Source organism: Equus caballus, chromosome 22 (genome assembly GCF_041296265.1).
Source record: "Equus caballus isolate H_3958 breed thoroughbred chromosome 22, TB-T2T, whole genome shotgun sequence".
Lineage (NCBI taxonomy): Eukaryota > Metazoa > Chordata > Mammalia > Perissodactyla > Equidae > Equus > Equus caballus.
In genome coordinates this window covers 11,567,108-11,593,018 of record NC_091705.1, presented here as the reverse complement: position 1 = coordinate 11,593,018, position 25,911 = coordinate 11,567,108, and the positions used below count along the sequence as shown (strand labels likewise).

Genomic DNA, 25,911 nt, shown 5'->3' with positions numbered 1-25,911 from the left:
TCATACAAAAAGAAATGCAAATTAAAACCACAAGATACCATTATCCAACTATCAGGTTACCAGATATCAAAAGCTCTGAAACAACATTATGTTAGCTGAAGGTAGAGAAAAAACATTCTCATATAATGATGGTGGGAATATGGCCATTTGGAAATACATTCTTGCAATCCGTGGTAGTTATGTTCTATAAGGTCACCATGAAGACTGAAATAGCAAATACTGAGCCACTGCTCTTACAGGAAATACAGGGCAGGAAATACACAGTCTCTGGTCACATTTTTGATCAATAAGTAACCATATTCTATGTGTGTTTCTGGTTAAAGACATCTTATTTATTTCCTATACATAATTATATGCAGTATTTCATTATAATAAAACACTAGCCAAGAAGACATTAACATTTTCCTAACCCTGGATAACCTGCCCGTGAATGCCTTTGGCTTTCAGCCTCACACCAATGCTGTCCCCTAAGCTCTTTTCATTGGTCATCATCTCATGAACCTCCAACTTTAGCGACTTTTCCAGCTTTTTCCATAGCTTCATTATGCATCATGGATGTTACTTTAGCAGTCCCTCAAGTGGGCTCATATACAGATTGGTGTATTTCCTCTTCCTTTTTCTGGATGAACAGTATTATTGATTCATTGACTTTGAACTCATGGCCAACAGCACTATAACTCTTGCCTGAATGAAGCTTATCCATCACGCATGTTTTCTCCACAAGACATCACAACCTCCTTTGCACTTAGGAACAGCAGACAGCACTTCAGCACTATCCTTAGGGGCCATTTTAAACAGTGAAATCAACAAAAAACACAAAAATATGAAAAATGTGGCACTAAATAGAACAGAAAAAGGATACTTTTTTATAGTATGAGAGCTGAGACACGAAGACAGAGCATCGCCTTGTTCACCTCAGCTGGGAATGGGCATGTCAGACGACTCAAATTTATAACCACTCCGTGCATGCCCACAAACGACTGTGAAAGTGCTGCGAGTACTGATTTTGAGATTACAAATAAATTGCAGCAAGTAGAAAAATTAACAAATACAGAATCTGCAAATAATGAGGACTGACTGTATTTATCAAAATGACATATCCTTTCATCCAGCAATTCTACTTCTATGTATTTATTCCACAGATAAGCCTTTATATGTAGGAAATAACATATTTACAAAGATATTCATTGAAGTAGTTTTAATTAGGAAGAAACTGGAAATAGCTAATCGCCTCTTGGTGGGACTATATATGAATAGCTATAACACTCTATACAATTAAATACTAGGCAATAATTAAAAACAAAGGCAGAAGCTTGAGTGATATGGAACCATCTAGACTAAGTGTTTTTTAAACTTTTTGACCATGAACCACAGTAAAACCAAAACAAAACAAAAAAGTCCCACACATTGTCACTTAGTACACACATTTCTTTATAACTGAACTTTCATGAAATAATACCCTTTTACTTGAAATGCATTGGTCTATTCTAGTGGGTTCTTTATATTCTAACCACGACATTTAAAAGATTCCGCTTGTGACTCATTAAATTGATTTTTAGGCCTCATTAATATGACATGTTATAGTTTGAAAAAACACTAATCTGCAAGACGTATAGTTTATCTAAAATAAAAAGCAAAGTGGAGAAAGACGTATAATGATGGTGCTACCATTGTTGTGAAACAAAATAAAAGGGCACCATGGATGGACATGTTAGTAAATATATGAGATGTCTCTGGAAGACTATCTGAGGAACTGGCAGCAGCATTGCTACTACAGAGGCAACTGGCTGATTAAGGGAGCTGAGTGGAGGGCAACTTATTTTTCACTACATATCCCTTCTGAAACTTCTGAATTTTGCCCTGTTTTCATTTATTCCCCTCAGCTTTTTTTTTTTTTTTTTTTTTGGTGAGGAAGATTAGCCCTGAGTGAACATCTGTTGCCAATCTTCCTCTTTTTTTTGCTTGAGGAAGATTAGCCCTGAGCTAATATCTGTGACAATCTTCCTCTATTTTGTATGTGGGTCGCCACCTCAAATTGGCTGATAAGTAGTGTAGATCCACACCTGGATCCAAACTCAGGAACCTGGGCCACCAAAGCAGAGCATAGTGAACTTAACCACTGTCAGGGCCCTGGACCCTATTTCCTGTTTTTTTAAAATCCCCTAAGAATCTCAATTACCCTGTTATCTAAATTATTTATGAAGAATCATGACATTGTGGACTACTGAAATTTGATGTAAAGATACGTTATCCTATATTTTTAACTGTCCTTCATGAAAATGCTTTATTATGATGTGAAACTGATCTAACACTTTCAAATTGTTTCATGTCTCATGACCACCTAAAACAAGACCAAATCTTCTGATGGGACATGAATAAGTCCTTACTTAAATTTACACTGGGCACACATATTTAGGGCAAAACCTGTTAGGTTCAAAAAGCAATCAAAAGAAACAAACATTTATTTCCATTAGAAATAAAAAATGCCCAAACCATTATAAGTTATTTAAAATGAGTAGGAAATATTTATTTGTTTCAAGAGTAAAGTTTATCTCACAAAAAACCTTTCAAACTGTTTAATTAAGTCCTGATTTACAATTAAAGCCCAGAAAAGAGTAGTACAAAGTTTGTTGAAATACAGTTACACAGAGGAAAAATTAGTATTTCAGTAAAATCGTTGCATTTCTTACCATCAGTGATACCTAGACGTCTATAATTTGTTTCTTGATTTTAGGAACTAAATCTGAAAATCTTCCATATACGAAAAATTGAAGTTTATGGTAACAGTATTAAAAAAATGATTCTAATAATAGTACAGCAAACCGGGCAAATGTTATATCATAGTATGATCGCGTGCTGCATAATGACGTTTCAGTCAATGACAGGTAGCATATACAACAGTGGTCCCATAAGATTAGTACCATGTAACCTAGGTGTGTAGTAGGCTGTACCATCTAGGTTTGTGTAAGTACTGTTAGGAGAAGAAGAAATTTTCCTCTATCCTTCTAGGTTCTTCTGGCTGGCCTAAGAATTAAATTGACATGAGACAGATTAATAGCACAAAAACAAACAAAGATTAATAACATGTATACACAGAAGAAACCCAGCAAAACTGAGTAACTCATCAAAATGGCCAAAGCCACCAGCTTAAATACCATCCTCAGCTAAACACAAAAGAAGATGTTGGGGGGTGGGGAAAGTCAAGGACTTCAAAGTCAATTTACAGGTAGGTGAAAAGGAGCAAATGTTTGGGAAACAAGTGTTTGGCCACGCAGAAACAGAAAACAGATGGAAGCCTAACAAACAGGCTTTCTAGGCTCCTCCCTGTCTACCACCTAGTTTGTTATGCCAGAGTGACAGTTCACTTCCTGAGACAGATGTTGTTATCTGAATCCTTTTAGGCAGTTAAGGAGGAGGTAACAAGAAAAACTTTCTAAGTCTTTTGTTTCTTAAAAATAATCAGCTTAGGGGCAGCCCTGGTGGCCTAGTGGTTAGGTTTGGTGTGCTCTGCTTTGGCAACCGGGGTTTGGTTCCCGGGTACAGATCTACTCCACTCATCTATCAGTGGTCATGCTGTGAGAGCGGCTCACATACAAAATAGAGGAGGATTGGCACAGATGTTAGCTTAGGGCGAATCTTCCTCAGCAAAAAGAGCAAGAGTTGCAACAGATGTTAGCTCAAGGTGAATCTTCCTCAGCAAAAATAAATAAATAAAAATAATCAGCCTAAAATAATCCTCACATTAAAAAGATACATTTTGGGGTGCCAAATTTTGTTCCCCTATAGCACACTCTATGACGTTTGCACAACCGATGAAATCGCCTGATGATGCATTTCTCAGAACATATCGCCATCATTAAGCAACATATGACTGTATTGGGATTTTTCCATGTATAATTATCACACGTAGGGACCATGAATTCAAGCAACACACAGGGTAAATGAATGGCCTTTTTCATATCTGGGCCTGTGAAAGTGCTGTCTATAATGGTCTTTGGTGTGGTCAGGCTCAAGCTTTTTTCATTTAGAGAAGCTCCTGGCCTATAGATAATGACCATACTCCTTTAGTAGTAGCCAGTGACTGTTTACACCTCAACTACTGATTTGAAAAGGCTTTTGTTTGTTAGAAAGCCAAAGCTCAGGGATTGTGAAGCTATTGGAGATGTCCAGATCCTGAAAAGATCTCTATCAGAAAACATTAAGACCCAAACCATGCTGAAATAAATTCCTGAATGGTTTAACATGTGAAAGATGGACACAGAAATTTGGCAAGATTCTTCTCCACCAAGTGACTTCACAACACATCACATCACACAAGTGTTCCAGTGCCAGTGAATGCGTTAGGTATGGATGTGCTATATGTGAGCCCCTCAAGAACGACAGGTTAATGGCATTACAGGGACATTTGGAATGGATTTGTACATAATCTTAGAGGCGAGCCTTTCTAGAAAGTTGTATTAAATGCTTTGCAAGAAATGAATTCACCTATAGGTATAATGCCCAAGAGCAGTTCTCCTTCAGTCTTAGTGTCCCTCCACTATAATGAGACAGCCTTTAGCCCCTATGCAATGCTTTGCCTCCTAGGAACATTTAAATCACCACCTTCACCAGTTAATATTAGAACTACGAGCTACCCACTGCATGATAATACCCCAGGATACCTCTTTCTCTTTCAAAATGATTCACACATGTGTCATCCTGTTTGAATTAAGTCAAATTTTCCTTACCAGGGTTGCAAGCAAGTTTTTTCTATCCGAATGGATTCTCTTTTCTGACCAGAGAGAAGCCCTCAGCCACCCTTTCTTAAAAGAAAAAAAAACTGTTGTTCTCCAATTGTTAACAACCCCCAGCTGCACTGGCTCCCGCACCCATTTAAAAGCTCTCTGCCTGGCTTCACATCCCAGTCTTTCCTGCAAGAAAAACAGAACTCTAAAATCGGAACTGTCTTGGACTGGGCAGTTGCCAAGTCAGCTGCCCCTCCTGAGCCTTGGGTCGAATGGCTTGCCCTAGGACATTTTGCACAGTATTTAAGTTACTCCTTATTGAATAAAGATAAATTCGTTTTTAAAATAGGAAGAATGAGCAACTGTAAATAAAACGATCTCCTCTTATCTCTGTAGATTTCTTCCCCCTGGTTGTTAGGTTCTTTATAACCCAACAGGGGGTTCATACAAGGATGCTTTACTGTCCTGACGCGGAATCCTTAAAATTCATATAATGCATGTCCCATGATGGCCATGAAGCAGCTTTGAGTTGGCGAGCTTCCCTGAAGAGCCGTGGCCACCGAACTGTCTTGGGAGAGATGGGACGGACTTCTACAGAACCCCAGTCACACTAAGCCAAGAAAATAACAATTCTCTCTTCCCAAGCCTCACTCAGATTTGTTCAAGACTAAAGAAGGATGCTGACTGAAAAGGACAAGAGGGATCTGGGTCAAACAGTAATACAGGCCCCAAAGGACATTTCAATTCTCTTCCTGTTTTATTTTATTGTATTAGAAACTGCCTGAAACAGGGAGCCACTGGCTGGGACTTGGAAGTTCTCTGCTGAACAGAAGAGCATTCAGTGAAACAAGTTTTATTGAAACATGATTTCATTCATTCAACAAATATTTTTTTAGGATTTATTTCATGCTATGGTGATCTCTATTACCTTTGAGCAGATGAAAACTGACTATAAAATTTGTCAAATGTTTTTCTGAGAGTTTTAGGAGAACCAAAGTAAGAAGAATTACATAATCACAAGAATTCTATGCACAAATTCTATGCATAAATCTTTATTTCAGATGGAAAACCTTGTGCCCCCCCCAAAAAAAGAAATACTACAAGGTTAGATTATAGCTAGAACTATACTTCTCGTGATGGAGAAGAAAATTACAGATGAAAATCTATTTCCAATTTTTAAAAAGTCTATTTAGTGATAATTAAGGGAAGAAAAGTTCTTTTAAAAAGGAAGCAGATTATAGCTACTTGTAGTCAACATCTTTGTGTTTTAAAAATGAAAACTAATTCTGAAAAGTATAAATCTCAGAGCACTATATCAACAGATTAATGCAAGTCACTTGTTGAAAAGTTTGAATATCAGGCCTGCCGTATTCATTTTGCATCTGAGAATAAATTATTTAATTTGCTTCTTTCCACCTGATCCTTAAATAACCAAAATGCCAGCCTCTCTCTTAAAACTATAGTGAAGATGTAACAATCCCAAAGCACTGCTGAGGCAAGACAGAAACAAGTTTCCAACTATGACACTGTACCCTCTTATAGAACAAAGTTTTAGTTACAGTTTTAAGACAAGTTATTAACATCAGATAAACATCCGTAAGTACCTCTTTTCCCACTACCAGCCTAATAGCTAATTTGCCTTCTCTTTGAGGGTTATTTTTATGATTGTGCGAGCCCAGCAGAATGCCTAGTCATAAGTGCTCATGGTGGCATGTACCATGAAATGGAAATAAGTGATATTGCTGGGGTTCTGAGAATGAAGCTCCTTTGAAGTACATGTGTTTATAAGTGCTCGCCAAATTTTTAATGCCAGTAAAACCAAAAGGCGGTTTGGAATTTTAACTTACAGTAAAATGACCTTTTATCTTTTTACTGTTCCAGGAAGCATCAATTCAATCTACCATTTTTTACATTTAAACCATAGCATGTCTTGGTAATAGTGACAAAAAGAGTACTTGATAAAGAACTCTTTTCTGAAAAGGGGAGAAAATACCACATTTAAGTCTTAAGTGGCAACTGAAGAACATTTTGATTTGATAGAGCTAAATCTAAAATGATAAAGGGGCTCATTATCCTTTCAGGTAATTATGTAAGAAACTGCAAAAATAGTCAGAGAAGAAATCATTTGATATACCACTTATATAAAATTCAGACAGGCCCACATAGGGGCTTCAAAGATATGGGTAATGGGCAATTTCTTAAGGTGGGTGGTGGGTTCACAGGTGTTCACTTTATTATTATCCTTTATAAGTTACAAATTTATTACATTCTTCATTTAAAATATATAAAACATTTCATAGTAAAGATGAAAAATAAGGAAAAGGGGATAGCTAGACAATTTGAAGCAATATCAGGTACAAAACTTAATTATTAGCATCAAGAACATATTCCTGGATAGCTACAAACCTGAAGTCATTCTCTGAGTAAAGTGAGGGTAACCTAATGGGAAAGTAACAATTTCCATGCGTGCTCATCAGATGATCAGGCCCTGGCTGAACTGCAGGCCTCAAATCTATTTAGGATGAAAGACTCCAACACAGGCTTGGCACAAAGGCAACTGGTAGAAAACACAGTCTTTTTCCCTGAAGAGTCCCTATGCCTCCTATCCTGAATTGCTTAAGATTTTCCTTAAAGATGTGATGTCTGTTTCTCATTGATCCCCATACTCACTGCTTCCTACTAACCACCCTAAGGCAGGAACCCCTGAACTTCACAGGGTCTGTTAGGCTCCCATCAGCACACTGAGGGCAGGCTACAAGAGAAGAAATGCACCCAGAGAGTGAGATCGGCTGTTTATGCCATGTATTTGCATATATTCCAATCACTTGTATCAAATCACAAGCCTAAAATTGGGAAGAAATTTTTCCCACTGGAAGACTTGATGTGCCTTTGTTTACACAATTATTAACCGTACTACTTACACCAGCCTCAATAAAGTACTTCTGTAGAGGCCTGGAAAGCACATGTAGTTGTACTTTAGCAGGTAAAAATATATATATTTTTTTCTCTAAAAGCAGAAAGAAAATTAATTCTTTTCAGCTGTTTCATTCCAGGGACAAGCATTTGCTTTGCGTTAAAGCAGTGATTTGTAGGCTGGGCTTTGCCAGCATCTCATGATCTGGGGGGGGGGGGGGTGGGAGGTGGTGGGATAGGTGTTGCAAACACATTCATGCCCATATTGTCCCCTTACAAGGCTGTTTGCAGAGGCTGTCTTCTGCGATGCATTTAAACTGTCTCCAAATCTTCTGATTCCTGGACACTTGTCATTAGCCAACATTTCCAACCCATATTGTTTGTTTTTTAAGAGCATGTAAGGATATTTTATATGACGTTACATTTTTCTGGAAGAGTTGTCAATTTCTTTAAAAATTTCTGCTAAAATAACCAATAAGGAAATTCCATTTGGCACTTCATTCCTTCATCCAATAGTTACTGGGAGCCTACCACGGAGGGTGGGTACAAAGTTGGATATGACAAAGTCCTTGCCCTCAAATGATTCCCAATCTGGTGGTGTGATTCTCATAGGCATTGGAATCTTCTAATACATGGAAAGATTATTTCAAATCCCTGTACCCTCCATGTGAGTCACTAGGGCTCAAAGACCTGTGATCTATTCCTTTCAAATAACTGGGTTCAGAAAAAATGTTAAGAAGTGCTGGCCTAGAGGGAGAGGCAGACAATTTAACATACGTCTATCATGTGTCATGGTCAGTGTTACAAGTGATGTCAGGTGTATGTTGCAAAAAGAGCACAAGAAGAAATAAATCAATTGGACGAAGGCCTTCCAAAGGATTCCAAGAACATTCCTACATGTCCTGCTTCTTAAAGAAGGAATGTGATTGGTGGAGGACATTCCAAGCACAGGTAATAGCATGTGAAAGTTACCAGGGAAAAACATGGCCCTCTGGAAAAAGAGCAAGCAATCTGGAGTGGCCAGAACTCAGGGCATTGAAGATGAGTGGAAGAAAAGAAGGACTGGCTGGAAATGACACTGAAAGCATGTTCTGGGGTTAGATCAGCGGAGGGTTTTTCCCATCAAGTTAAGTAGTTCCCATCTATCTTCTAGGGAAAAGACTGGCAGAGATAGGAGTGTCTGTGAGGGAGAGAGTATGTGTATGTGTGTGTTTGTGTATGTATCTCCTCCTTGAAGAATTAAAATTAGGGAGATGGGAGTGATAGTAAGAGATACATGCTTTCCTTTTATTTTAACATACATAGAAAGTTATTCAACATTTAGCTTAGGCATATAGTAAACTAACTACATATACTTATATGGTTTTTGTTTTGACCACTAGTCCTCTGACCCTGGGATTGGTGTGGTTCTCTAAGCCACAACTAGGTCAAGTTTTCATTTTTGCCCTTCCTGCTTCACAGCAGTCTGCTTCTCTCCCAACTGTCCTGTTTTTGAGGCCATAGTTAGGTTCTCTGCGCCAGCTACAAGTTTTAGAGAGAGAAGTGGGATGGCAGTATGGAGGTGGGAGAGGAACACAGGTGGAGCGCCTAAGGAGATAGTCTGGAAAAGAGTGATTAGGAACTGCAAAGTAGAAGGATACTGCTCACATTTGTCCGAAAGGATCTCAAAGAAGGGAACCAAGATCCACTGATGCAAGCTGAAGTCTGACAGTCTGAGCTGCCTGAAGATGCAACAGAGTACCTTGATTTGCCATTGTAGTTCTTTAGACAAACTAGAGGGCCATTTGGCAGTGAGAGGATTTAAAAGGTTTATTAAATATCTACGGCAGCATAAATTACCCCAAAATCTAGTGATTCAAAACAACAAACATTTATTATCTCAGTTTCTATGGGTGAAGAATTCAGGAATGGCTTTGTTGGGTAGTTCTTACTCAAAGTCTTTCGTGAGATTTTAATCAAAAAATCTGCCCAGGGCTCCAGTCACCTGAAGGCTCACTCAGTGCTGATGCTGTTAGCAAGAAGCCCCAGTGCTTCACTGGCTGTTAGAAGGAGGTCATAGTTTTTTTCCACATGGGCCTCTCCATACTACTGCTCGAGCGTCCTCACGACTTGGCCATTGGTCTTACCCAGAGTGAGTGATCCAACAGAGACAGCAAGGAGGAAGCCCCAACGCCTTTTTAAACCTACCCTCAGAAGTCACACACTGTCATTCTGCCATATTCTTATGTGTTGGAAGTGAGTCAAGGGGAAAGGAATTAATATCCACCTCTTGTAAGCAATTTATGGACAAAGCACAAGTAACAAGGTCACACAGAGGACTTTGAAAGTTCCTTTATCCCTGAGATTCTCCAACTCTGTTCATGAATCAGTAAGCAAAGAACGAACCTTGAAAGTGCTCTACATCTGAGTCACCCCACCCTTGAAGTGGCCCACTGGGGCTCTTGTAATTGATGTATTTGCCAAGAGGAGGGGCTCAGTAATGGCTTCCTGGTAACTCCACCAAGTGACAGTAGGATTTGATTGAAACTGTTTTTGTGGTGTAATGGAAACACTATTTAAGATTTTCAGAAAAGAGTGGATACAGAAAAAGCTGAAGTTAGAGATTGTTTTGATTGTACTATTCTTGGGACAAAAAAGTGATTGAACAATATACAGCAGTTAAGTGTTGGTTTTGTTTTGTTTTTTTTAATTTTTGGAATTGTTTTATTTGGATGTGTAGGAAAGAAAGAATTCTGAGCCTTCCTGGTTACTAGATACTTCTAAGCATTAAGGAGCCATGAGTTTATGAAATTCTAATTTCACGATAGTTTTATAAAGCAATAAATGGGAAATCATGGTCCAAACATGAAGCAAATTAAGTTGTGGACTGATCTGGAGCAACAGATGGGGTACAGCACAGGACAATCGACTTGAGCTTGATGTTTGAAATATTCTCCTTTTACAGGCAGAGGTTTGTGACAAGTACTTCCCTTTGTATGGGTTCAATCTTCCACTACTGGATCTGCAGTGAATAATATTTACATAATCTTGATACTGTCAATGCTGGTTACTAATTGTCCCTGTTTGAAATCAACCTCTAATCAAAGAAGACAAGTTAGCTATAGCATAGGATGCAAATCTTAATAACCATGACAATAATGGTATGGATGCTAGAGATTGAGGTGAGGGTTAGGAGTGAGGGAAGAAAAGAGTGCATGAACTTTCCTAAACTTACACAGTCGAAGGCGTGAGGGATGGTTGATAAAAATTAGATAGATGAATCAAAAAATAGTGTGTTAAAAGTTGCAATGAAATTAAAATATATGATTTCAAGTTAGAGTAGAATTCTAACAAAAGTCAGGAGGAAAGGGGAGCAGGAACAGTGTGAGCTACTTTCTTAATTTTTTCCCAAAAGTTACTGACTAATCACAAAAAGGAGTCACAAGGTACTGACTAATCAAGAAATAGAAGGGGCCAGCCCCATGGCCTAGTGGTTAGGTTTGGCATGCTCCGCTTTGATGGCCCCCGTTCAGTTCCCGGGCACAGATCTACACCACTCATCAGCCCCAGGCTGTGGTGGCATCCCACATGCAAAATAGAGGAAGACTGGCACAGATGTTAGCTCAGGGCGAATCTTCCTCAAGCAAAAAGAGGAAGATTGGCAACAGATGTTAGCTCAGGGGGAACCTTCCTCAGCCAAAAAAAAAAAAAATGAAATAGACACATGAGCACATTCTATAGAGTGAAAGTATTTCCTATGAGAATAACCAGGATCAGAGACTGGTGGCTCTGGCATCAGAGTGGCCAAGGTGACTTTAACTCTCCTTTTGTACCCTTCTGGACTGTGTTTGCTTTCTTACCACATATTGAACATACATAACTTTTTAAAAGCAAAAATTGTAAAAATTCATGTAGTTGGTAGCATCTGTAAGTTGATACTAGCCTATGTTCACCAGGTTTTAGTAAACTTCACAAACATCAATCCCTGTAGCTAACTTTAACAAATTTCACTATGAAATCATAAACTGACACTTTACATTTCATTCTTCTTCTTGAGACAGAGAGTAGGAATCAATTTACAAATTACTACCTTGGTGATAAAAACTATTTTGCATGAGCTAAAATTCTATGACTTATCCTTAAATATGTATTTCTATACTATTCCACCAAAAATGAAAGGACAACCAAAAAAACCTTACAATTTTCAGGATTAACTTGAATGGGCAAGAGTCTGGGCTCAGTAAAGAACTGATCCTCCATCCTAGGAACAGTCCATGAAGCAGTTTTAATAACTGCCCCCCCTTATTCTCAGTTTTTATGGAACCCAAGTATACCCTTTGCACATTTTAAAAGCAAACTCCACTATCTAACTGTGGAAGATAGTCAAAGGAGTCATCAGTGATTAAGATACCAAAGAAGCAAACTGCTATTTGCTTTGGTTTAACAAAGATGGCCATTTAAAATAACACTTCCCAGGAGCAACCTGGGTACCAAGTACAGTGAGAGAATACAGCAAGAAAAACAATGAGGTTGGTCATCAGAATCAAGGTGGAGAAAGAGGCTTTATTTAACAGCAATTTTTTTTCTTTGAGGAATGAGAGGAGAGATTTTATGAAAGCTCTTTGGACTTCTGTAGAAAAAAATACTTTTTACATTCATAAGAAATGCTCAGTCTTCTATTTTACAGACTCATTGAACCTAAGGGTATGAAGAGAATTTGTACTATAGAAATTCACAACAATCGTACAATATAGATCAGGCACCAACCACACTTGATGTAAGGCAATTTTTACAAAGAGTTGAACTACCACAGCTCCTGTGAATGACCTATAGTGCTTATATAAAAAAAATACTTAGAGAAGAATGGATAAATACATAGTGGTATATCCATACAAGGGATACTATACAGCAATGAAAATGAACAAACTACTGCCACATATAACAAGGATGAATCTAACAGGCTTAATGTTGACTGAAGACATTAGACATAAATAGTACATATTCTATAATTCCATTTATATAAATATGAAACTAAACAAAGCTAATCATGGTTAGAAATCAGGATAACGGTTACCTTTGGAGGGGATAGAGACTGGGTGGGGTTACAGAGGGGCTTTTGGGGTTGTGGTAAAGTTCTATTTTTTATTTGGATATTGGTTACATGGGTGGGTTCAGTTTGTAATAATTCATCAAGCAGCTCCAATTGTGATTTGTGGATTTTTCTGAATGAATGTACATTTCAATTAAAAAGTCAATTTAAGAAAACAATATACAGGACCCCTGATAGCTTATGTGACCTTCATGTAGATTTTTTTTAAATGCCCCATCTGGATGAATGAATTAGAAAAAGGCACCCCTGGGGGCAGAGGCAGCCCCACAACTTTATGCCTTGGGAAATGGAGGGCAGGTTAGGTTCCATCCCCACTGGTGCACTTGGCTAGACACAAAGCCACACATCTGGATGGACATCTGCAAATCTGCAAAACACTCATTTGACCCTTCCTCACCACAGCTTTATGAGGAGGTTATGTCAGGCATCCTTATTTTACAGATGAGGACATGGCATGGAAAAATAAGACTGATGCATGAAGGCGTCCTAGCTAATAAGCGATGGAGCCAAGACGAACTTCTAGGCCAGAATCTCTTCACATGGTTCTGATTCCTTTTTGGCAGGAGAACAGGAAGAAGCTTCTTTCTATGTTACTGTGTATGTTGTTATGGGTCATCTCAAAAGCTTTGCGGAATAAGGCAGGGGATAAATACACAGCCCAATGTTCTTAATAGTGGGCTTTAGTAAAGGTCCTAGGTTCTAAGTCCATTTGAAAAATACACTCTAAGCATGCACTCAGAAAGAAATATTCATCTTTTACATGTTTACCTATCTAAAAAGATCAGTATAACAGAGATGTTTAGATATCAATACAGCATCCTAGCCCACCATAGCTTCAAACTATTGATTTAAGTATACAAATCTTTCCATGTCTTGAAAAAATGAAAGAGAAAGACACACAGACACACACATAACATATATGTCCTACTTACCTAGAAGCGTCTGCTTGTTTTGGGAGGAGTCAGGATCTGTAGAACATCTACAAGATCGGAGAACAATCACTCCTCCAAGCACTCCATCTTCACTGGCCAGGAAAGGTGAACCTAGGCACAAATGACTCATCGTTTTTCAGTTAATTTTACTTTTTTCATTTTCAATTTTCCTTTGATTACTAGCTCAAAAATATGGAATGAATAAGATCTTGAAAGAAGCCTATTTTTTGACAATCACGTTGTTCATTCCTTGTACAGGCTTGATAGCAAAGGCAGGCTTAAACCTAAACAGGGGCCATTTGGCAAAGACAGTGCCAGATGCTGCCAAGAAGACTTGAGTGGGGGTGGAGTGTGCATTACTGTATTCAAAATGGAATTGGAAACACCACCAGATTAAAGGACCAAAACACAAATATAGGAAAAAATGCTCAGCAGCTCCCTTTGATCAGCTCTTAGGGATCACTTACCAGGCTCTCCCTGCTGTCATGAGCATGCCACCAAAAGCTTTGATTTACTACCTTAAATTCAATTTTAAACAATAAGCCACAAGCTTTATTACAAACATTTAAAAATGCTCCTGATGGTTTACACAAATAAGGGCGAAAATGTATTTCTATTATGAGAATCTGGTGGTTAGAAACGACCAGGCCTCTCTGAGATCTCACACACTGAACCACTGGAAGCATTTCAAGAACACTGCATTCTAAAATCCCTCAGTTTTCCTCCCCAAGGACATCTTCTTCAAACATCTGGCACAGCAAGTGAGCACGTGGAGAGCAAATGCAAAATTGACCCAACCACTATCAAAGAAAGTAGTAAAAATAAAAACCAACCAAACTGGATTTGGGGGGAGCTTCTGGTGAAACTTAGTAGATTAAATACATGCATTTATCCCCACTTCTTCCTCAAATCCCAGTAAACTGAGAGGAAAGGAAGAAAAAAAGGCAAGGCCCAATAAGGACAGAGAAGAAGGCAGACAAGAAAAAAACTGAACTTTTAGAAAATGGAAAGAAGAAGGACAAGTAGTTGCTCACCTAAGAGACCCATGAAAGCTGAACCCTCAGCTTCCACAGGAGGGGGTAGAGGAGAAGGTTGGTTGGAGTTGGGGGGCACCTATAAAAAACCACCCAGATTTGTCATAAAACTCCAAAAGAATCAGAAACTGGAGGTTTCAGGTTCTTCTGAAGGCTGGGTGCAGGATGGCGCTAAAATGAAGATAGTTGGTTTAGAGTGTCCAAAAGGATCCTCTAGACCAGAGGTCAGTAAACTATGACCTGTCTGGTCTGCAGCCTGTTTTTGTACTGTCTGCAAGCTAAGAATGTTTATTTTACATTTTAAAGGGTTATTTAAAAAAAAAAAGAAGAAGAAGAAAGAGGAGGAGAATAATATGTAACTGAACCCACAAAGTAAAAACTTTGACAAAGTAAAATCTTTACTCTCTAGCTCTTTATAGAAAAACTTCGCCAACCTCTCATCTAGAGTCCCAGATTCCTACCTACAGAGGAAGGTACTCCTCCTTGACCCTGAAGAAGCCAGGATACTTACTCTCTAGAGAGGCTGAGCCAGAGGGACTTGAGACTGGGGGGGCACCTGTTTCAGCCCAGGGCAGAAGGGAGGCTCCACATTGAGAACAGGGGCTGAAGTGGAAGTCTTTATGCTGAACAGTGAAATAACCAGCTCTCTTCACCCACAGGCTCTCAGCATGCAATAAGTTAGGCTGATATCTTCCAAGTAAGAGACTGAATATTCCCTTCCAATGACACAACCAGCTAAGAGTAAAGATCTACTTGAGAGACCTTCTAGAAGACAAGTGTGACTTATATACAGAAGGTTTTCAGTTCAGCTTCTTGGTCCTTAACTGTTCAAAGAGTTCAGACAACCTAGGATCACTAGTTGTTTCAGTTAGACCTCTAAGAAACACAGAGACCAAAATAATCAAAAATTAACACAGGGAAACTTAGGCAAATGCATTGAGTGAAAGAAAAGTTAAAAAAACAACAACAACAACAAAAAAAACAAGGTAAAAAAGACTGAGAGGGAAAATGAGAGAAAAAAATTAAAAACTCAGAAGAACAGGTCAGAAGATCCAATATCTGAATAACAGGAGTTTCAAAAAGAGAGAATAGAAGAAATGAAAGGGAAGAAATTTCCAAGAAATAATTTAAAAACATTTCCAAGCATTGAAGGATGAGTGAGCAGATTGAAAAGGCTCATCAACCTCCCAGCACAACTCATGAAAAAAAGAGTGCCATGAAGACTATCACTATGAAGCATCACAATACTGAGGAAAGAGAGAAAGGTATAAATGTTTCCAAATGGGGAAAAAAGATCCATGAAAAGCAAGGAGATCACAAAAGCATCAGATTTCTCAAGAGCAACACTGGAAACTAGAAGATTAGGAGGTACTGTCTTCCAAACACTTAGGGAAAATTATTTCCAACCTAGAATTCCATACTTGGCCAAAATGTCAATCAAATGTGAAAGTAGAATAAAGCTCTACAAAGTCTCAAAGAATTTACCTCCCATGCACTCTTTCTCAGAAAGCTGTAAGATGAATGTGCCTTGGCAAAACGAAGGAGTAAGGTAAATAATGAGAAAGAAAATAAGATCTGAGAATAGGGGATCCAAAACAAGAGAAGACAAAGGGATTCCCGGATGACACATGGCTACGCAGCAGGCTTAGAGAGGCAACAGTACAAATCGGAGCAGGAAGCCAGAGGAGGCTGGAAAGATATTTCCAAGAGGGAAAAAAGAATTAAATTTACAAAATACATGATGGATTTGAAATTATTGAGAGGAAGTGTTTCCTCTCAATTTTGAGAGAAGTTTGAGAATGAAAGAGTGATTGGTCTCCCTACCCCAAAGGAAGAACACTAAAAAACTGTGAGGCAATATTAACTGAAGAAATAAGGATTTTCATAAGAAAGGAAATGGAATCATAGTACACAATGTAGCTCAGATGTCAATAGCTAGAGTCAAAAATATAAACTGGTGATACTGATGAACTGAAAACAGGGACGTACTACACTGAGAGGAGGAAAGGCCCTGTGGGTATGTCAGGGTGGGGGCTGCAAGTATAAGAGAACTAAATCCTCGCTTTCCCTGGTGTGAAGATGATAATATCTAAATTTGATATCCAAATAACATCTAAAATTGAAACATCAAGAAATAGTATTATAAGCATGGTATGTTGAATTATAGCTATAAATTCTAAGAGAAATAGCTAAGAGAGTTAAAAGTAGTAGCCTCAGGAGAGAGGAAACTGTGGCGGGGGGTGGGGCAGATTGGTTGTTAGGGGATAGGGCACCAGTTATTTTCATTATAAGCCTGGGGGGATTGTTCGTCTTTTTAAACCAGGTACGTGCATCGCTTTGCAAAGAAAAACAACACAAATTTAAACTGCAGAACTAGAATAAATTTTTTAATCTTCAGTCTCTTAGAGAAGGGGTAAAGGAGACAGGGAATTCTGAGTCATTGAAACTACCCTGCAACAGGGTAGTTTCCACGCTTTCACCTTCTGTAGTTTAACTTTCTGAACCACATTACCATGAGGTATTTTATTATCATTTTACACATGAAGAACCTGAGGTTCAGAGACATTCAATGATTTGTCACAGCCATGCCACAGTTGAACGTGGCTTCCCCTGATGACTCTCTGAGCCCATGGTCCTCACTTGCTTTGCAGCAATGCCTCTCAGGAAATGGGAAACTCTGGATAAGCTTACATTCCAACTGCCTGCTGCATACCTCCACCCCACCAGCACTCACTCTTGGCACCTCTAGAACTGTTCCTTTCCCCCACCAAACCTAAGAACTTCTCCTGGGTTCCTTATAGCTTATCCAAGCTCAAAACCCTCTACCTCTTCCCTCTTCAACGACTCAACACTTCAAACCATGTCAAATCCTGTCAGTTCTCCCTATGATTGCGCTTATGCCTGCCTCCGCTGCTTCATTGCCACTGACAAGAACCTCGATGTACTCACATTGTTCTGGAAACACTGTAATAGGCACCAATCTGGCCGCCCTGCTCCAGTCACTCAAGTCTTCAACTTAATTAATTTAATAAATATGTACTATGTGCCAGGAATCTTCAAGGCACTGGGGATACAGCAGTGAACAGAATGAAGTACCTGCTCACATCCAGCTGAGCAAGTTGGTAGACAAGTAATAAACTCACAAAACAATAATAATAACAACCAGTTAGTAGTAAGTGCTGTGAAGAAAATGAATCCTGGTAAATGACAGAGGGTGTGAATGGGGTGCAGACTACTTTACATCAAGGGTCAGAGAAGGCTCTTTGGTAAGGAGCCAACCATGTGAAGATCTGGGCAAAGCACCTTCCAGACAGATGAACCAGCAAATGCAGAGGCCCTGAGGTGGGAAGGAACTTGGGTGGTCAGGAAATACAAAAGAGGCCAGAGTGGCAAGAGCTGAGTGAGGCAGGGGGAAGGGCGGGTAGAACAGGAGTTCTACTTTCAGAGAGAGGCAGGCCCAGGTCACATGGGGTTATAGGCCTTGTGAGTACAGCAAGGAGTTGGGATTTTTCTCCAAGTGTTATGAAAAGACAATGGAGGGCTTTAAGCAGGACAGGGATAGTTTTATTTGCACTAGTAAAAGGGGACTCTGCTATGCAGAACGAATTGGCAGTGCAAGTGTGGAAGCAGCCAGCCACTAAAGAAGCTGCCATGGCAGCACAGTTGTAAGATGACAGTGGCTTGGGTGAGCCTGGTGGCAGTGATGACTGTTAGCAGAGGTTGAGTCCGGGATATATTCTGCAAGTAGAACTAATAAAGCTGTTCACAGAATGGATATGAGGGGCATGGGAAACAGAGATATCAAGGTTTAATAAGAAATATGCACCTCAGCCATGATCACATCAGTAAACCATTCAAAAACTTTCAATGGCTCCCAACTGCCCATAGAATAATGTCCAAACTCCTTAGCCTGGCCCAGCCCTCCTCTCTGTTCCCAACTTTGTCTCTCTATTTAGTTTTACACACACAGACACACACACACACTCCTGCCTATACCACTGCAGTGTGGCATCAAGGATGGCAAGACAGTACATGAGCGCTCTCAAAAGGGTTGGGCCCCCAGGGCACCATGGAAGTTTATATCAGGGCTCCTCACCCTCAATATGCATTCATTCAATAATTTTCTGTTTTGTTTTCTACTTTTATAGAGAAATAACTGACATACAGCACTGTACAATTTTAAGGCATACAAAGTGATGGTTTGATTTACATACATTGTGAATTGATTACCACAATAGGCACCGCTAACATCCCTCTTCTCATATAGGTACATTAAAAAGAAAGGAAAAAAGGAAGGAAAAAATTTTACTCCTTGTGATAAGAACTCAGGATTTAGTCTCAACAACTTTCCTATATATCATACAGCAGTGTTAGCTATAGTCATCATGTTGTACATCACATCCCTAGTACTCATTTATCTTACAACCAGAAGTTTGTACCTTTTGACCACCTTCCTCCAATTCTGCGCCCCACTCCCCGCCACTGGTAACCACAAGTCTGATCTCTTTTTCTATGAGTTTTTTAAATGATTATTAATTTTTAGCTTCCACATATAAGCGAGGTCATACAGTACTTGTCTTTCTCGACTTATTCTGACTTATTTCACTTAGCATAATGCCTTCAAGGTGTTACAAATAATAGGATTTCCTCATTTTTATGGCTGAATAATGTTTCATTCTATATATACATATATACATATATATATACACCATAACTTCTTTATCCATTTATCCATGAATGGACACTTACGCTGTTTCCATGTCTTGGCTATTGTAAATCACGTTGCTATGAACATGGGAGTGTGGATATCTTTTCAAGTTAGTGTTTTCATTTCCTTTGAACATATTCCCAGAAATGGAATTGCTGAATCATACGGTAGGTGTATTTTTAAGTTTTTGAGGATCCTCCATACTGTCTTCCATAGTGGCTATACCAATTTATAATCCCATTAACAGTGCACAAGGGTTCCCTTTTCTCCACATCCACACCAGCTTGTCTTTTTGATGATGGCCATTCTAACAGGAAGTGATATCTCACTGTGGTTTTAATTTGCATTTCTCAAACGACTAGTGATGTTGAGCATCTTTTCATGGACCTGTTGATCTTTCATATATCTTCTTGGAGAAATATCTATTCAAGTCCTTTGCTTATTTTTTAATTGTATTTGCTTTTTGCTATTGAGTTGTATGAGTTCTTTATATATTTTACATATTAACCCTTTATCAGACATATGGTTTTGCAAATATTTTTTCCCATTCCATGTCTTTTCACTTTGCCGATGGTTTCTTTCACTGTGCAGAGCTTTTTAGTTTGATGTAGTTCTACTTGTTTATTTTTTATTTTGTTGCTTGTGATTTAGGTGTCATATCCAAATGATCATTACCAGACTCATGTTAAGGAGCTTTATTCCTATGTTTTCTTCTAGAAGTTTCATGACTTCTACATTTAAGTCTTTAATATATTTTGAGTTAATTTTTGGGAGTGGTGTAAGATATGGGTCCAGTTTCATTCTTTTATATGTGAATATCCAATTATCCCAGTACCATTTACTGAAAAGACTGTCTTTTATACATTAAGTATTCTTGGCTCCCTTGTCAAATATTAGTTGACCATATATGCTTGGGTTTATTTTGGGGCTCTTGATTCTGTTCTATTGGTCTATTTGTATGCTTTTATGCCAGTACTATACTGCTTTGATATAGCTTTAGAGTACAGCTTGAAATCAGGAAGTCTGATGCCTCATGCTTTGTTCTTCTTTCTCATGATTTCTTTTTTCTTTTTAAAGATTGGCGCCTGAACTAACATCTGTTACCAATTGCCTTTTTTTCCTCCTCCTTCTTCTGCTCCCCAAAGCCCCCTAGTACAAAGTTGTATACTGTAGTTATGGGTCCTTCTGGTTGTGCTATGTGGGATGCCACCATCCGCATGGTCTGATGAGCAGTGCCATGTCCACACCCAGGATCCGAATCAGTGAAAACCTGGGCCGCTGAAGCACAGCATGCAAACTTAACCACTTGGCCATGGAGCTGGGCCCTTGCTCACAATTTCTTTGGCTATTCAGGGTCTTTTGTGGTTCCATGTAAATTTTAGGAGTGTTTTTCCTACTTCTTTAAAAGTGCCATTGGTATCCTGATAGGGATTGCTTTGAATCTATAGATGGCTTTGGTACTATTGACATTGTAACAATATGAAGTCTTTCGATCTGAACATGGGATACCTTTCCATTTATTTCTGTCTTCTTTGATTTCTTTCATCAATGTCTTGCAGTTTTCAGAGTAGAAATATTTCACCTCCTTAGTTAAATTTATTCCTAAGTATTTTATTGTTTTTGATGCTATTTTAAATGGGATCGATTTCTGTATTTCTTTTTCAGAAAATTCTTTGCTGGTGTATAAAAATGGTACTGATTTTTGGATGTTAATTTTGTATCCTACAACTTTACTGAAATCATTGATTAGCTCTAACAGTTTTATGGTTGAGTCATATTTTCTATGTATGAAATCATGTCATCTGCAAATAGAGACAATTTCCCTTCTTCCTTTCCAATTCTGATACCTTTTATTTCTTTTTCTTGCCTGATTGCCCTAGCTAGCACTTCTAGTACCATGTTCAATAGGAGGCGGTAAGAGTGGGCATCCTTGTCTTATTCCTGAGCTTAGAGGAAAAGCTTTCAACATTTCACTATTGAGTACAATGTTAACCATGGGCTTGTCATATATGGCCTTTATTATGTTGAGATATGTTCCTTCTATGATTAATTTATTAAGAGTTTTTATGATGAATGGATGTTGAATTTTGTCAAACACTTTTCTGCATCTATTGAGATGATCATATGATTCTTTTCTTTCATTCTATTAATGTAATGTATCACATTGATTGATGTGTATATGTAACCACTCTTACATCCCAGGGATAAATCCTACTTGATCATAGTGAATGATCCTTTTAATGTGCTGCCAAATTCAGTTTGCTGGTATTTAATTGAGAATTTTTACATCTATTTTCATCAGATTGAAAATACTGGTAGTTTTCTTGTCTAGTAGTGTCCTTTTCCGGTTTTGGTATTAGGATAATGCTGGCCTTGTAAAATGAGTTTGGGAGTGTTCCTTCCTCTTCAATTTTTTGGAAGTTTGAGAAAGACTAGTACTATTTCTTCTTTAAATGTTTGGTAAGTTCACCAGTGAAGTCATCTGGTCCTGGGCTTTTCTTCATTGGGAGATTTTTGATTACTGATTCAATCTCCTTACTAGTGATTGGTCTATTCAGATTTTCTACTTCCTGATTCAGTCTTGGTAAATTGTACATTTCTAAGAATTTTGCCTTTTCTTCTCAGTTGTCCAGTTTGTTGGCATATAGTTGTTCATAGTAGCCTCCTATGATCCTTGAATTTCTGTGGTTATCAGTTGTAATGTCTCCTTTTTACATATATTTTTCTATAATTTTTACATTTTTTAAATAATTTTGTTGATTTGGGTCCTTTCTCTTTTTTCCTTGGTTATTCTAGCTACAGTTTTTATTTATCTTTTCTAAGAATCAATTCTTACTTTGGTTAATGTTTTCTATTGTTTTTCTATTCTTTATTTCACTTATTCTTCTCTAATCTTTATTATTTCCTTTCTTCTGCTAACTCCAGGCTCAGTTTGCTCTTCTTTTTCTAGTTCCTTAAGGCCTAGAGTTCATTTGCTTATTTGGGATCTTTCTTACTTCTTAATGTAGGTGTTTATTGCTATGAACTTCCCTCTTAGAACTACTTTGCAGTTTCCCACAACTCTTCCCTCTTAGAACTGCTTTGCAACATACAAGTTCTGGTATGTTGTGTTTCTATTTTCATTAGTCTCAAGAAACTTTTTACTTCTCCTTTAATTTCTTCTTTTATCCACTGGTTGTTCAGGAGAGTGTTGTTTAATTCCTATGTGTTGTGAATTTTCCAGTTTTCCTCTTGTTACTGATTTCTAGTATCATGTCATTGAGCCCAGAGAAGATACTTGGTATGATTTCAATCTTTTTTAATTCACTAAGACTTGTTTTGTGGCCTAACATATAGTCTATCCTAGAAAATATTCCACGTGCACTTGAGAAGAACATACATTCTACTGTTGTTGAATACAATGTTCAGTATATGCCAGTTAGGTCCATTTGGTCTATAGTGTTGTTCAAATCTGCTGTTGCCTTACTCATTCTCCATCTGGATGATATATCCACTGTGGAGAGTAAGGTATTAAAGTCCCCAACTATTATTATATTACTGTTTATTGTTCCTTTTAGTTCTGTTAGTTTTTGCTGTATATATTTAGGTGCTGCAATGTTGGGAACATAAATATTTACAATTGTTACATCTTCTTGATATATTTACCCCTTTATCATTATATAATGACTCAGTCTCTTTTTAAGATTTTTAGTTTAAAGTCTATTTTGTCTGATATAAGTACAGCTACCTTTGGGTTTTTTTGGTTACCTTTTGCTTGAAATGTCTTTTTCCATCCCTTCACTCTCAGTCTATGTGAGTCTTTTAGGCTAATGTAAGAGTCTCTTGTAGGCAGCATATTGTTGGATCTTGGTTTTTTCAATCCATTCAGCCATTCTATGTCATTTAATTAGAGGATTTAATCCATTTACACTTAAAGTAATTATTGATAGGTAAGAACTTACTATGGCCATTTTGTTAATCGTTTTCTGGTTGTTTTGTAGTTTCCCTGTTCCTTGTATTCAATAATTTAGTGAAACAATGATTAAAGTATATTTGAAGATTCTAAATTTTTCATGGAAATTACTCAGATTTCATATTATCATTGTGATGTTAAAGCAAAAAACAAAAAACACTGACTCAGACAGAAGACCTTGTTTTGAGTCTCAGGATAGCAACTGTGTATTCTTAAGTAAGACATATTAAAACAAATTCTATGATTCAGTTTCTTCAATTATAAGTCAAGGACATTAAAAGATATCTTTCTGGGTTGTTGTGAGGGTTGAATTTATATATATGGACTTTGTAACCTCTGAGGTGCTATTTAAACATTTGCTGATAATAATATTAATAGTAGGAAGACACTTCAGCATTTTGCTGGTTCTCAAAGATTATCATGCTGAACAAGATCTATTACTGTACCTTCCTGGTTAACCTTCTACAACAACTAGAACCGGTGCTCAACGGACATTCAGTGATTAGATGGTGGTGGTGATAAGGTATCAGTTTTCCAAGTTAAAATGTTACACAGTGTCTGTATAAAACAAAACACTTTCTTATTCTTCTCAGTAAGAAAAGAAAAATCAACGTAGACTGACATGTTGGGCACAGTGCTAGGTGCTTTCTACACCCAAATAGGAAACTGGGAGCAAAAATTAATAAACTAAAGACAACCCGAAGTTCCACTAACATATGTGCAAGCAGCTGCATAATGTACGTAAAGAAGATTAATGAAGAAATAATAAAAATTAAGCTTCATTAACCATATTAAAATATCTCAAATAGATTTTTTTAAATATCCAAGTCTATAACTGCTATGGAATGAAATTATAAGTAAAGATGGTATGAAGTATATTCACTGTGATCAAATGTATGTAATCTGGATATTTAGACTGTAAATCCAGACTGTAAACAAATGAGCTATGTAGTTACTGTACTTGTGCCATAACCTTTAAGAATGAAGAATGTGAAGAAATTTGAAAGAAGAATCACTGTAAGTATTAAAGTAGAGAAGTCAATAGGAATATTAATCCAAAGTCTTTTGATTGCTAGTGCCAGAATCTCAATTAGAATGATTTTAAGTAAAAAGGAAGATACTCTGGCTCATAAAGTCAAAGACAAAAAAATCCACCAACTTCTGGAAGGGTAGGGATGTGATGGGTTTCAGGGACAGCAGAAATACTTTCCTCTCTGTGGATGGTAACGGGCATCTATTGATAGCTCCAAAACTGTATACCTGACAACTTTCACCACCAGAAAGACTTCCTCTCTTTATCAGTTTTAACATTCTCAGGGGCCATCAATCAGACTCAGGAAGATAGGGAAACCTGACTGTTGTGGCTTTGGCCAGGGGTTAAGCCTAGAACTGTGTCCAAGAGACCTGAGGCATGGGGTCATGAACAGATACGCAAATCCAGAGATGTCCACAAAACACAAATGGATAAAACACTGGGCTATGGAACCAAGAAATCAGGGTCCCAGATTTGGTGCTGTCTACTTGAACTTAGACAAGCCACTTTATTTCTCTGAACTTCACATTCTCCTGTCATCCGAAAACTTAGGAGTCTGGACTAGTAATCTCTGATGTCTCTACATGCTAACATGCAGGAGTATTTTCAGTTTTAAAGATTCATGTTTACTCTCAAGCAGCAACCAGCTGGCCAGCAGACCAAAACACTAGAGCTCCCTTTGCAAAAAGAGTGATACAACATTTCCTTTTCAACATACAAGAACTTATGAAGAAGGTGATTCTGTAGTCTAAAGGGAGCTGCTAGAGTTCCACCTTCCCATCACATTTAACATGTCTTTTTAAACGTATTTCTGTGCATTGCTTTCTTCTTTTTAATGTCTATATGCCAAATCACTTGAACATCATTTTCTCTTGGAGAAATTACACATTTGTTGAGAAAAAGAAATATACTGATAAAGAGAAAGAGATGGTTTGGAGGTTAAGTGAGCAAGAAAATGAAGCCTGGGGAATAATGAATATTCCCTACTGAAAACACATACCTCTAACTCCAAAAGAACAGGAGAGATTGTAAATGTTCTTTAAACACAGAAGCAGGGTAACAGTTTATACTTCCTGAAAGACCAAGAACCTTTTCTCTAAAGATGCACTTAAGTTAGTTAATATATCTTTTATGGATGTAAAGTATAAGCAGAATGACATGAAGACCACATAACATAATAAGAGGAGTCAATCAATAAGTTCAGAAGCGTTAACTCCATTAACAAAGTGTCACTAGATTCTGCCTTTGAAGAGAAGTCTCTAGGACTGCCGCCATCATTCTATAAGATGTATATTAACTGCATTCTGTAATTTCCTGCTCCCAATGTAACGATTATTACTACATTCATTTGACAGATGAGAAATGAAAGAAAGAAGCTGTGGCACAGACAGGTAAATGATGGGCCTACAAAATATAAAGAGGAAGTGGGGAGTAGGGCACTAAACCACTGACCCAGATCCTTTCACTATAAACCCTGAGGACTATACGTGCTCCTCAAGAACCCATCTCTACCACAGCTCAAGAGA

The 25,911-nt window shown here is 37.9% G+C and overlaps 1 protein-coding gene across 12 annotated transcripts in view; it reads right to left on the bottom strand.

The window, feature by feature from the left end:
• TASP1 (taspase 1) overlaps positions 1–25,911 on the bottom strand; it is a 244,078-nt gene that overhangs the window by 42,354 nt on the left and 175,813 nt on the right. For 8 of the 12 annotated variants that reach the window (XR_011430799.1, XR_289232.4, XM_001492241.6 and 5 more), the window contains one exon: positions 13,659–13,769. The exons of the other annotated variants lie outside the window; for them this stretch is intronic. Coding sequence is in view for 6 of the 8 variants with exons in the window: in XM_001492241.6 (XP_001492291.1) it covers positions 13,659–13,769 (111 nt within the window). In the remaining 2 variants the exon portion in view is untranslated. The remainder of the gene's footprint in view (positions 1–13,658; positions 13,770–25,911) is intronic. 12 annotated transcript variants of the gene reach the window in all.